General features: G+C 43.0%; 1 protein-coding gene across 4 annotated transcripts in view; it reads right to left on the bottom strand.

The window, feature by feature from the left end:
- The window catches only part of CRYBG3 (crystallin beta-gamma domain containing 3), a 1479538-nt gene that overhangs the window by 872308 nt on the left and 593407 nt on the right, over positions 1–13823 (bottom strand). For 3 of the 4 annotated variants that reach the window (XM_085622435.1, XM_085622436.1, XM_085622438.1), the window contains exon 10: positions 3283–3318. The exons of the other annotated variant lie outside the window; for it this stretch is intronic. In XM_085622435.1, coding sequence (XP_085478561.1) covers positions 3283–3318 — 36 coding nt within the window. The remainder of the gene's footprint in view (positions 1–3282; positions 3319–13823) is intronic. 4 annotated transcript variants of the gene reach the window in all.

Genomic DNA, 13823 nt, shown 5'->3' with positions numbered 1-13823 from the left:
GTGTTCTTGGACGCCACCAAGGCGTTCGACTCGGTCGAGTGGGACTACCTCCATTTGATTCTGCGTAACATGGGTATGCCCATAGCTTTCTCCAGATGGATCCAAATCCTGTATCACCGCCCCATGGCGAGGGTTCTTATTAACGGGCGTGTCTCTGAGCCGTTCCTGGTCACTAGAGGTACTCGGCAGGGGTGCCCGCTATCACCGCTCCTCTTCGCCTTGGCAATAGAACCCCTGGCGTCCCGGCTCCGGCAAAACTACCTGGCGGCTTCTTTGCGCTGTCAACAGAGGCAAATTTTGGTGTCACTGTACGCGGATGATCTCACTTTGTACATCAAACACCCCCGGGAACACTTGAACCCCATACTCAGAGAGCTCGTCCGGTTCTCGTTGTACTCGGGTATACACATCAATTGGGGCAAATCTGCGGTCTTTCCCCTAACGGAGGGTGTCGACAGATTCCCACTCGACTTCCCGTTGGAGTGGCGCGACACTGAGGTGAAGTATCTGGGGGTGTGGATCTCCAGGGATCGACAGGAAGTGATGCGTATGAACTATGGCAAGACTCTGGAGTGTATACGCACAAGTATAGTTAGATGGCTGACCTTGCCGCTGACCATGGCGGGCCGTGTTTCACTCATCAAAATGGTCATACTCCCCAAACTACTCTATTTATTCCTCAATATACCGTTTCATCCGGGGGGCTATTTCTTCAGGGCTCTGAGGACTGAACTCATTCGGCTGGTGTGGGGGGGAAGGAAACCGCGGCTCAAATGGTCTGTGCTTACTCGCCCGTACGTACAGGGGGGTCTTGATATCCCGGACTTTGAACTCTACTACAACTGCGCACAAGCACACTATGCGTATTATTGGTATCGCCCCACCCCTTACATGCCACAGATAGCTGTGGAGCACTGGTTGGCGGACCCGATCCCGCTGGAAGGCATGGCCCTCGCGGAGGTCCCATTGACCCGGGCCGATCGCAATCCTGTTCAGGCTACGGCGCATGCTTGGAGTGTTTTGGCGAGACTCATGGGTGCGCCACTCCTTTATTCCCCGCTGATGCCCTTGGTCTACCACCCGGCTCTTCCCCTTCTGGAGGAAGGTCTGTTCCAGCGAATTAAACTTAAAACCGGGGTAACGCGCTGGGGGGACTTGTTCCACGAGGGTAGGTTTTGTGACCTCCCGCTCTTATTTGGAGAGGTGGTCCCAACCCCCCTGGAGGTTTTTGCGTTTATTCGTCTTCGCAGTGGCCTGCAAAAAATACTGCCGGCATTTCCTGCAGAACCTGCGGTTTTGGAACCGTTCCATTACCTCCTCGGCTCCACCTCCCCGTCGCACATGGTCTCCTCGCTTTATCGGCGCCTTTATACCCGCGGACGGGGGGACACTCTGAGGTCTCGGGCCGGCTGGGAGACTGAGATCGGCACAGTGCTCACGGATGAACAGTGGGAGTACTGCTGTCTGCAAACCGAAATGATCTCTTCGAGCAGTAGGTTCCGCATCATCCACTACAAATTCCTACACCGCCTCTATTGTACCCCAGTCCAGATGCATAAGTTTCAGCTTCGTGATAACGATCGATGCGATCGGTGTCACTCCCCGGGGTCTGACTTCTTACACCTGGCCTGGACCTGCCCGAGTATCGATGACTATTGGAACCGAGTTTACGCCGCCATAGGCGAGATGCTGGGGCGCTCGCTGCATCCCTCCCCACTTCAGGCCCTGCTGGGATACACCCGGGACATACCCAAGGTGGATCGTCGCTTTGTTACCTGTGCGCTGTTGCTAGCCAAGAGGCGTGTGGCATGTCGGTGGGGGCGGGGGAGAAGCCCTAAGTTTAAGGAGTGGCTGCGGGATATGCTTACCTGTCAGGAGAATGTTCTGCTATATGCTGATTTGCTGCCGCCTGCGTCACGACCCCCCGACATTTGGGGCCCGTTGACGGGTTACCTCTCTGCCCATGAGGATCAAGGGACGGCTCCTAGTGTAGTTGTGGGATAGTGTCGGATGTCGATTTGAGGCGTGGAGGTTGGGTGGATGTCCTCCTCGTGTGGGATTCCGGCCTGTGGGGTCTGCAGGGTTTCTTGTACATCACTCTGGAGGAAGATAAGGCCACTATCCACTGACTGTCTCCAATGTACTGTACTTTGTGGAAATGTGATATTGCTGTATCAACTATTGTGAATATGTGTAATGCTTGGTGGATCTTTTACTGCTGTATAAAACATCCTAAAATAAAGATTTAAAAAAAAAAAAAAAAAAAAAAAAACTTTCTCCACTATTTTAGCAGGAAGTGGGGGGCGTGAGATCGGCAGTAGTTAATCAGGTTCTGATGGGTTCAGGTTCTGTGCATTTAATATAGGCAGTACAGAGGCCTTTTTCCAAAGGGAAGGAAAGACTCTGGTATTAAAGATGGAATAAAAAATGGCTGAAAGACTGATGCATATGATTTCAGGGGCCTGTTTAAGAACTGAAAGGAGGACAAGGGTCATGTAGGTAGCCAGACTTTGCCTGATTGATCATATTGGCTATCTGACCCCTGGTAACCAGAGAGAATTCTGAGAAAGAAGGTTGGGTGGAGTTGGTCTGAGAGCTATCTGCCCAAGCAACAGAGGAAGAAGATAACATGAAATTAGAATAGATTTGTTCCATTTTCTCCTGGAACTTAAGTGCTAATGTATCACAGAAGCCTTGGGAGTGATGACTTACTGCATTACTGGAAAGTGTGGTAAGTTTGGTTACCACCTGAAAGAGCGCTTGTGTGGAGTTTTTAGCTCCATCTATTAACTGAGTATAATCATTTCTCTTTTCCTTGATTAGTAGGTTTTTGTATTTAGACAATGTAATCTTGTAAAGGTTGAGCTCCCTTGTGTTATATTGTGCCCACCAGCATCTTTCCTGTCTTCTACAATTTTGTTTTCCAAGTCTGAGAGCATCGGAGAACCAAGAGGATGACGGGATTTTCCTATTTTTAGAGGGCTTTTTATAAGGAGCTAATTTATTGGCAGCAGACTTTAGCTAGTTCAAAAAAATATATATATAAATATATATACACCCACATATATACATATAAACACACACATATATAGGCACATATATATATATATATATATATACACACACACATATATACACACACACAGATACATATATATACACAATTTCAAGAAAAATATTTTTCATCAAAAACCTAAGAGAGCTATAGTTTTTAGCAAAAAACATGGGCTAATTCCAAGTAGGAAGGCATTCTTATAGAAATTAATCGGAATACAATCTTACCGTGGGGTCCAGAGGCAGTTGTACTTTTAGTCCACCCTTAAGGAAAAAACACAGAAGCAAATTATTTTCATTTTTAACACACACTTATTCTAGACTTAAGTAAAATAATACTTTATATTATATAAACTGTCATTTTAACGTATTATATGTTTATTACGCTTTCTACAGCTTTCAAAGTGCACCTGTTGTCCCAGGGTTCTTTTGTTAAAAAAAGAGAGTAACAGTTTGTAAAACATTACGTTGATAGAGGGCTTGATTATTAGAGTTTAAAACCGGGCAGGCAGTGGACACTGTATATTCTTAGATAAACGTAGCTTTCTCCTCCATGAGGTCTTTACAAATGTTTGTTTTGAAATGTAGATGTTGGAGAGAGTTCAGCAATTCAGTGCCTTACATGCAAATTACATCAACTCACTTCTAGTATTTGTTTTTAGGTTAACACATTTGGTTAACGACTAAGGCAGGGCCAATTACAAAGAACAGAGTCAGTCCCTTTTCTATTGTCCCAAGGCCTTGTAATAACTAAATGGAGGACAAAATGCATGGACACATTTGGAGGAAACTGATAAATTAAGGAAGTCAAAAACTCAAATTAAAATGCAGGAATATATTCCTCCTTTAACGATTAATTTACAATAAATGTTTATATTTTTGTTAATAAAAACACAAAAAGACACTGTATATAAAAGAAGATGGTGTGATTTGTTTTTAATGAAGATAAATAACATACAAATGCAATAAAAAAAAAAGATAATACATATGTCAAGATGACGCATACAAGGTAAATAAAGTGAACAGGGGCTGCATTTAGTCGCTACAGAGCGCTCCAGACTAATTCTGGGATCTCTTGAATTAATAGATTATCCCTTTGAGGAAGTAATAATGCTCAGTGAATGTTGTACTTCACCATCCTCCTTATGAGTAAGAGGATTTCCTACAGTTGTGGCACATGAAATATCTGTTGCACACAAGACGTGGACGCTCCTTTGAACAAGCACTTCACTAGAGACATACCCCATTGCATTTGTATGAAGCCTTTGTTTTTGTGTAGAGATATTTTGCACCTGCACGTTAGTGAAGTTTTTTTCTTCTGTCAACAGATTTAGCGCACTTGCACTTATTTCGATTTTTTTGTCTGCTGTAACTAGATTAATATTGTAGCATTGTAGTATTTCAGTGTTCTGGAGTGTTGATTCCGTTGTTGCCTTTGTCCACTCTCCGGTCAACATTTTAAATGCGCATAGAGTACTCTTGGAGCCATCATCTTCCCTGTGCCACCTAGAAACACCATTTTCAAAGTGCACACTCTAGTTGCCCAGGGCATCTTGAAATGTTATGATCCCGGCCTTTGAAAGAAGATGGGCAATGCATGGATACGCACAGCAGGCGTGCAAAAGGCAAGCCCATCTGCATCTGTCTGCCCTCGGCCAGTGCCAGGGACCACGTACTCTGGTCAATTTTAGATTGATCCCATCTCTTATTTATTTGAGGATTTGCTGTCAATGAGGGTAAGTTGTATTGTTCCCTGTTAGCATTCTATTCATCCTATAGAGGGGATAGTCACCTGTATGCAATTGTAATTTTTTTTGTTTAATGCAGGAATTGCAATGTGAAGTAAGTTGCCGCACCTCGGAAGGATACGTTTTGCTACTTAACTACAAGATATTTTTACTTTAATAGGGGACCATTGTCCCAATACCTTGTTTTTGACCAAGACCTTTTTAGCTACCTAATTCACTAATGGGGGCCTTCATTTTAAATAGGTAAGTCCTGGATCTGTCCAGATCTAATTTACCCTGTAAAGCTTGTTAAATAAACATGCTGCACCTGAGGTAGAGTAGTCCAGTTGAGTGACAGGGCAGCTTAGTGGGAGTGATACCAAAAGAGAATGAGGCTGCTGCATTGTTGCCAGTTTAACAGAGTGAGACGACAGCATAATGGGTGACAAGGGGAAGAGGACTTGTCTGTGCACCCAAGCACCATGCAGGGATTGATGATAAGATGGGCGTGGTGGTGATAAGATAGGTATGTCAGCAACTGGGAATGATATGTGAAAAGAAAAGCTACTACTGTATTGAAATAAGGGACAGCAACAGGGAAGCCAGTAAGAGACATGGTTGAGGGCTTTAACAGGGCTTTGCGACTTCTCACATCAGTCCCGAAATGTTATTAACATTACCTAGATTTCTGGAGGTTGTGGTTTAAGTTTCCTTTTATAACTATTGGTTTCTACATCTCTGAATGTATAAGGCCAGTGGCTAAAAGTTAGGAGTAACGTAAAGGGTCACAACAAGCAATTGTTTGGCCAGCAACCGCACACATTGATGGCTAAGCTGGGAAGCTAGTTGGATGTATCTCTCTAGTCATAGTTTTCCACTCATATACTGGATTTTCAACTCCATGAATGTCAAAAATGGTTACATTGACTTTGACCACTGACATTCAAAGAAAGAAGGCATAACTGAAAAAGGCCATTTGTAATCATCCATAAACTCCTTTGCAAAAACTGGGGCATAATCTGAATTTAAAAGCACATTTCACTAGTTATGTATCTAGGTACATTGACAAACAACGAGCGACAAAGAGAACATCAGCAATTAGATTAAATAAAATAAATGGATTTTTTAAACAGAACCCTTAGGTTAGATGATCAGAGACAAAAACTTCAACTTCCACCAGTTAGAAGAGAAAACCCCCCCAGGGCGTGGTCTCGGCGCTTCACAAGATGGCTGCTTAGGGGTTTCGCTCCGTAATCCCGGGACCTGCCTGACGTCTTCCGACGCCTTTTCAGCATTTTTCTTTGATGTGCGCCGCCTTTATCGGGCGTCGGAACATGCCGTCTACCGGGTGAGCTGCTTTTCAAGTCAAATTTCACACGCGCTATGTTTCATCTCCTCCTCGACATCGCGCCCGTTTTTCCACAGCGGCCGCCATTTTAGGTGCGCGCCTTCCTGCTGATGCTCTTCACATTATGATGAACTTGCGCATTTAATGGAAACTGTACTTTTAATGGAAAATGTACTTTTCACTTGTTTCATTTTGCTTTTCCACTCTTGCAGCACTAATGGAACATTATTTGCTTTGACCCAAGGCACTTTTTAATTTCTGTCACTTCAATGCCTTCGTGCTTCTATCTCGCCTGCTAGCGCCAGCCCATTGCGCTATTTTCTCTCAGGCGGAGAATGGTTGCGGAGCTAGACTTGGAAATGGTTTATTTGTCTTTTCTTTACTGGTTGCAGAGGCCTGTCGGGGTCTTTTCTTTATCTCCCTCAAGGAGGCTGTGACGGAGAGGGCTTAGAGTCGCATTTTTAAGAAACAGATGGAGTGAGCTCTTTTATGTCTCTCTTCCCTCACTGAATTGATGATCCAATACCGAAGTTTCGCAGAGCTATAAGTGCGGACCTTAGAATTAGCTCCTCTGGATGGTACAATTGCGATTTTTTGCTGAGTGACTGTTTAAAGATTTTGCTGCCCATTACCAAGAATACCTCAGGCTGCAATTTGATATATTGGTTTGTGCTGTCTTCATGGTGTGCCGCTTTTAAACTGTACTCACGGGGCGCAGCAGCACGTCATCTCCTTTAAGACTTTGTAGTCGCTTATGGGTCGACTACGCAAACCAAAATTTGCTTTTGTACCTTCAAATTGTCAACTCAAGCCCCTGTGGCATCTGCACCGAGCTCTTCTCAAATGGCTGGAGTAACCAATGGTCGCACTTCTTCCTCTTCCTCACATTCTATTCCAGCTAAATCTTCTCCACTTGTTTCCTCCACTAAACGTTTGAAACATGATCCTCCTTCACCGGACAAACCATCTCCCTCCGTATCTATGGAACTATTGTTGGAGGAGATTCGTGCGTTGCGCCCGTTTGTTGAGGAAACCAGTAAAATGCAGTTTCTTGAGGAGAAGTGGTCTACCATGGATGGCAGAGTGTCTTCATTGGAACAACAAATGCCAGAGGTGCAGGCTAACTCCCAAAGGATCTCCTCTTAGGAGAAAACAGTCTGCAGTCTCCAACAGCATACTGAGGATTTGGAAAATAGAAATAGAAGGAATAACCTCCGTGTTTATGGCTTGCCAGAATCCCTTGAGGGTGATGACCCTGTGTCATTTTTCTCTTCTTTTATTCCGAAGCTCCTGGAGATGCCTTCGACAACAACTCTCAGCATCCAAAGGGCTCACAGATTGGGTCCTCATCTTTCCTCTTCCTCAGCTCCAACGCGGCCTCGAGGGGTCATCATCCTCTTCCTGAAGTTTACAGACCTTCTATCAGTCCTTTCGGCTGCCAGAGCTAAACGTCAACTTTCTTGGCTAGGTCAGAAAATATTCCTCTCCCAAGATGTCTCCAACGCTACTGCCTCCAGAAGAAAAGAATTTCTCAATCTTCGCGCTCCTCTTCGTTCACTTGGTGCTAGATATGGTTTATTTCACCCTTGTCTTTTTAAGGTCACATTTCAAAATCAAACTTGGTCTTTTCAAGATCCTGCTGAACTCAAGAATTTTATCCTTATTCACTCCAACAGCGGCATGGACACCACTAACTCTCCTAATGGCTGATTGCTTAACCTTTCTCTTTTTCCTTTACAGGTTTTTCGTTGATATTTTACAGTTTTTTTGCTCTTTGTCCTGCAGTGTTATGTCTTGGAAATTAACTGTGCCTGTTCAGGTATAAATATATCTGTAGTGTTGAAGCTTCGCCTTTGTTGTCTTCTCTGAACTTTAATATGCTCTTTGTGAATGCTTTCGTTTGTTCTTATGCTTCTCTTGATGTTCTTTTCTTATTTATTTACATAGATTGGTCTGCGCTTGTTCCCTTGACTCCTTTGGCTCCCCTGATATTCTTTCTGTGTCCTGGTTCGGTCTGGATTCCCCTTTCGGACGGCTCGTCTTGTTGGGTGTCGCCACTACCCTGTTGTCCTTTTTTGTGTTCCGTTCAGGTATGTTACCATCAGTCATCCTGTTTGGATATGTACTGTCTCTTCTTCTGTCCCCTTTTTTCCTTACTTTCTTTTTCCACATTTCTTCTTCTTTCTCTCTGAGTGTTGTTTATTTCTATTCCCTTAATGCGTTTTTCCACTCACTCATTTTTATTTCTTGGTCATTGTTCTTCTCTTTTATTGAGTTCTCTAACGTACTTGTTTCTTCTCTCCTTTTCTTTTGTCTTCTTCTTCGTATGCTCCTAAATTTTCATTTATGTATTTTTTTTAATCTTATAACTGTTTATTGCATTGTGTGTTTATGGTTTAATTACTTTATTCATATTTAGTTATGTTCAGAGTTACTACATGGAACATTAAAGGGTTGAACAACCCTATTAAAAGACAACGAGTTTTATCCCACTTAGCTAGATTAAAAACTGATGTTGCTTTTCTTCAAGAAAACCATATATTCCGAGATAGGGTCCATTTTAATTTCTGATCATGCCCCGGTTTTTGTGGATTTTGACCTTCTTCCTTATCGCCCGTCTACGGGACGTTGGCGTTTTAATAATTCATTGCTTCTCGATCCTAATTTCTCTAGCCAATTTAGTTCCTTTGCTTTGGAATTTTTTAACGTAAACACAACTCGTGATTCCTCTCCTGTAATAATTTGGGATTCTTTCAAGGCGGCGACCAGAGGCTTCATTATTAATTTTGTTTCTCAGAAGAAAAAACGTTTTGAGAAACACTCGGCTCAATTACTTGCCCAAATTAAAAAACTAGAATTTGCTTATTACCATTCTTATTCTGAATCTTCTTTGAAAGATCTAATTACTGCTAAAATTACTTTTAATAAATTATCCACGGAAGCGGCCTCTTCTTATCTTTTGAAGAGTAGTGCTCGTTACTACGGAGGTCAGAATAAAATGGGGAAATTACTGGCTAATTACTTAAAAACGCGCCGGGACAGAGTTAGGATTGATTCCCTGATTAATTGTACTGGAGATACTCTTCTTAAGGATGAAGAAATTTTAACTGAATTTGTCTCCTTTTATAAAACTCTTTATACTCCAGAAGCCCAACCACTTCAGTCTGATTTATCTTCTTATTTTCAATCCATAAGCCCCCCCCCCCCTCACAACACATTGATTTTGATTCGCTACAGGTAGATATCACATTGACAGAGATTTCCCATGCTGTGTCGGTTTTATGACGAAGTAAGACCCCTGGCCATGACGGATTTACTATTGAATTTTATGCACATTTTTCGAAGCTTCTTCTCCCACAACTTCTTTTACTATTTACCTCTTTCATTGAGAATGGATCGTCTGCGGGCACCTTCCAAGACGCTATGATTTGCTTAATCCCTAAGGAAGGTAAGGATCCTTCCTCTTGCAAAAATGATCGCCCTATATCTTTAGTCAATACGGACTATAACATTTTTGCTAAACTTCTTGCTTTACGTATCGATCCAGTCTTGCCTGAGCTTCTCGGACCGGAACAATCGGGCTTTGTTAAGGGCCGCTTATCTTCCGACAATTCTAGAGTCTTCTTCAATATTATTAGTAAGGCCTCTTCCATAGATTATCCACTTGCTGCCATAGCTTTAGACGCGGAAAAAGCCTTCGATAGGATTGGTTGGGAATTTATGTTTCATGCTCTCAAATGGATAGGGTTTCCTCCTAAGATGATTTCCTTGATTTCTCTTTTGTACTCTGGCCCTAAGGCGTCTATTTTTGCTAATGGTAAGATTTCCGATTATTTTTCCCTTTCTCGGGGTGTACGTCAGGGTTGCCCCTTATCCCCTCTCCTATTTGTAGTTGCGTTAGAACCTTTTCTCACTAGAATTAGGCAGGATGCTCAAATTACCGGTTTTCATTTGGGCACTCACCAGGTCAAAATGTCTGTTTACGCAGATAATATTCTTTTCTATTGTTCCAACCCAGACACTACTCTTCCTTCTTTTTTCTCTCAAGTGGATGCTTTTTCAAAACGATCAGGGTATCGCCTAAATCGGGATAAGTGTGAAGTCCTGCCCCTTAATGTCCTATGTCTCAAACACTACTTTATTCAAACTGGTTTTTCGTGGCAATCCTCGAAATTGAAATATTTAGGATTATGGTTTTCCCCAACTATTTCGGAAACTTTAAAAGAGAATTTTGACTGTCTTATTAAAAAATTGAATGACTCAATCGTTAAATGGCATCCTCTTTTTCTCTCCTGGTGGGGTAGATTAGACTCTATTAAGATGATGCTTGCTCCCATTATTTTATATTCTCTTACAATGATTCCTGTACATATCCCAGGTTATTATTTTAAGAGATTGGATCGCATCTTATTAAAATTTCTTTGGAAGGGTAAACCTTCTTGAATAGCTTTATCCACTCTTAAAAAAGATAAGTCAAATGGTGGACTTAAATTTCCTGACTTTAAATCTTATCATTACGCGTTCTCACTGAAACAAGCTTCTTCTTGGCTTTCTTCTGACTCTCCTACTTATCCTCCGTCTTGGCTGCACATAGAAAAAATGTTCATTTCCCCCTTTAGCTTTCTAGAATCTCTTGCTCTCTCTGCTAATTCTTCTGCTTTATGTCATTCTGTAGTCTCTTACACGCATAAGCTTTTGGTCCCTCTTCTCCCGTCTTCCTACCCTTCGCTTATTTCACTTTCTCAACAATCCATATGGCACAATAAACTGTTGCGCATTAGGAATAGAACTTTCTACTGGAAAGCATGGCACTCTAAAGGACTGGGATGGATTTCTCAACTCCTATCTGATAACACTCCATTGTCTTTCTCGGATCTTAAGGCTACCTTTGCCCTTCCTAACTCTTTCAAGAAGCAATATGATCTTCTACTCCCCTCTCTTCATCAATATCTCTCTTCGCTTCCATCCTCCCCTGACCTCCCTTCGGCATGTTCTACATTATTTCCCTTATTAGATACCTCCCCTTCTGCATCTTTCATTTACAAATGCTTATTGTCTTCTTCGGTGAGATCTAAGACAAAGGTTGAATTGGCATGGGAAAGGGACTTATCGCAATGTTGGTCTACTTCTTTATGGGATAAATTATGGTTAAAGATCCACAAAACCTCACGGGCGGCTAACACTACTCAAACCCTTTATTTTGTAGATCAGCGTTCATTATATTCACCAACCAGTTTAGCTTCCTTTTCCTCTAGTATCTCCTCTCAATGCTGGTCTTGTCCCTGTTTGAGGGCTGATCTGAAACACATGTTATTTGAATGCCCCAATATTAATAAGTTTTGGCATTTAGTTTGGTCTCAAGTTAATAAAATATTTAACACTAAGGTCCCCTTCTCCCTCCCAAATATTTTCCTAGGTTCTCTATCCCCTTTTTGGCCTCAATCCCCAACACATTTTCAGTTAATTGATTTATTACTTGCCATAGCCTTACATTTAATTACTTCCAATTGGAAACATGCAGATAAAATTACTTATAGGGCCTGGTGGAATGCCCTTTGCTTTCATCATAGACTTGATACTAGTTATGTTACCCCTGTATCATTAGCAATTAAAAGAGATTTGCTGTGGCTCCCTCTTTCTAACTATTTATCTGCTTCCGCCATCTCCAATACCTCAGCTACTCCTCTTGTGACAATGTCGGATGATGTCCGTAAACCACCTTGATTTTTTTTTTTTGGTTGTCTTCTTATTGAGCATTTAATGCTGTCTTAATATTACACTTATACGATTATATAATTATATTCTGATTAGTGTTTTAATTCCATGCAATGCTTTTCTTGTTTCATTATTGGATTTATGTTTTGAAATATTTTTTTACAATGTCATTCATATTCTTTCCCCTCCTTCCCCTCCTTTCCTCTTTTTTCCTTTTTATTCTAGGACGCTTTGTTTATTGTAACCAGTATACCTTTTTATTCTTCGTTATATTTATTATGGTCATTTATATTTTCTTACTGACTTTTGATTACATGCTGTAATGTCTTTATGGTTCTAATGAACTCAAACTTAAAAAAAAAGAAGAGAAAACCCATCTCTACAAAGATCCAAAGGCACTGACTAGATTAAGTTCTGAACCAGATGCATTAATATCCATTTCAACTCAACACGCAGAAGAGTTCTGACTTCCAACTCTGGTCACAAGATCTAAATATCTAGGGTTTTTTCCAGGTTGCAAGCTTAAATTTGAATTAGGTTTTAAAAAAATGCTGACTATTGCCCAATTTGAACTCCGCTACATAAAGCAATTAATGCACAGAACGGTAGAACCAGACCTGTGCTCAGTAGGCCCGGCTCTAGTTGTCACCAATGTGACCATGAACAAGCTCTCCTACCGGGGTCTCAAAAATATGCCTGGCCAAATGAAAGCTATACAGTATGCGGGAGCTTGTCTTACCATAGGTACCTGTTTTACTTTAAACCATAATAACATGCTCCTAAATGTGCCTTAGTGAGAAACTCGATGTATATTCAAGATGGAATACTTTAGCTACAAAGGCATTCATTGGAATTCTTCAGCACCGGAAAAAAAACATGGTTTACAAATTCCCAGCTTCAAAAAATAGTAATTCCTAGGTCGAACCTTTTCTGCCAATAGACATAGAACTTGCTCCCCACTTGAACAGTCTTGTGTGGGATCTCTAATTTGCAGAAAAACGCTTGACACTGAGCCTAATTAACAGGTTATTCCACTATCAAAGGGTCTCTGGTTAGCCATGATCCAGTTCCGGTGCTTCTTTACACGGATGACACGGTTCCGATGGCGCACACACACGCACAAGGCTCCAGCTCCTGCTGGATAACTTTTCACTCTACATGGGCAATCTGCACCTAGGGTGTTAATACTAAGAAGTAATTTGTAATATTATCGGTGCCCACAAGATGCAGGTATGCCCAATGCCACTCTGAAGTAGGGCTGCCATACAAAGAAGATCTCATTAGAATAAAACTTTCACTTCTATGGAATGGAATATGGACAAAAAAAAAGGCTAATCTAAAAAGGAGAGTAGCAGGGGATTGTCTATTAGAGCAGGCTTTTAGAAATACCTTGGTTAAAAAACAAAGCGGGTGAGCCAAGATGGTGGACGAGCTTTGAGCCGGCTCCCACCCGCCCGTATCATTTATCCTGTTTAATCATCCTATTCCCCGGAGCTGAGGTGCCCTGCTTGACAGCGGTGGGGGGGCGACTGGCAGCGGCGGCAGCCCGAGCGACTTTGAAGGCCCGGAGTCACCCGCGAGCCGCAGGACGACCGAGCGGCGGTTTCCGGCCTGGTGTGGCGCTGTGAGCCGCGGCCTCTCGTGAGCGGAGAGGCGGGGCCTGGCCTGCCAGAGTGAGGCTGCGGCGGGGACCCATACTCGATCTAGCGGTGGCCGGACGGCGGCGATTGCGGCTGGAGGCGGAGCAGCGCCCTGGGGACGACAATTAAGCCCAGCCTGGAGGGGACCTGTGGAGGCATCCTGGGGCGCCCTAGCCTGGAGGGGCTCGTGTGGCAGTGAGGTGCGGTGAGTGTCCCGGCTGGGCGGTGGGCCCGTGTCGGCGCTGCGCCCCGGTTCCCTGTGTGCCGTGCTCTGTCCCCCCCTGTCCCCCCCAGTTGCGCCAGAGATTCGGGGGTTCGGCGGCCGATTCGGGTCGCAGG

This window comes from Triturus cristatus, chromosome 8 (assembly GCF_964204655.1).
Source record: "Triturus cristatus chromosome 8, aTriCri1.1, whole genome shotgun sequence".
NCBI classification, from domain to species: Eukaryota; Metazoa; Chordata; class Amphibia; order Caudata; family Salamandridae; genus Triturus; species Triturus cristatus.
The sequence above is the reverse complement of the archived record's forward strand: the minus strand, read 5'-3'. Positions and strand labels throughout refer to the sequence as shown.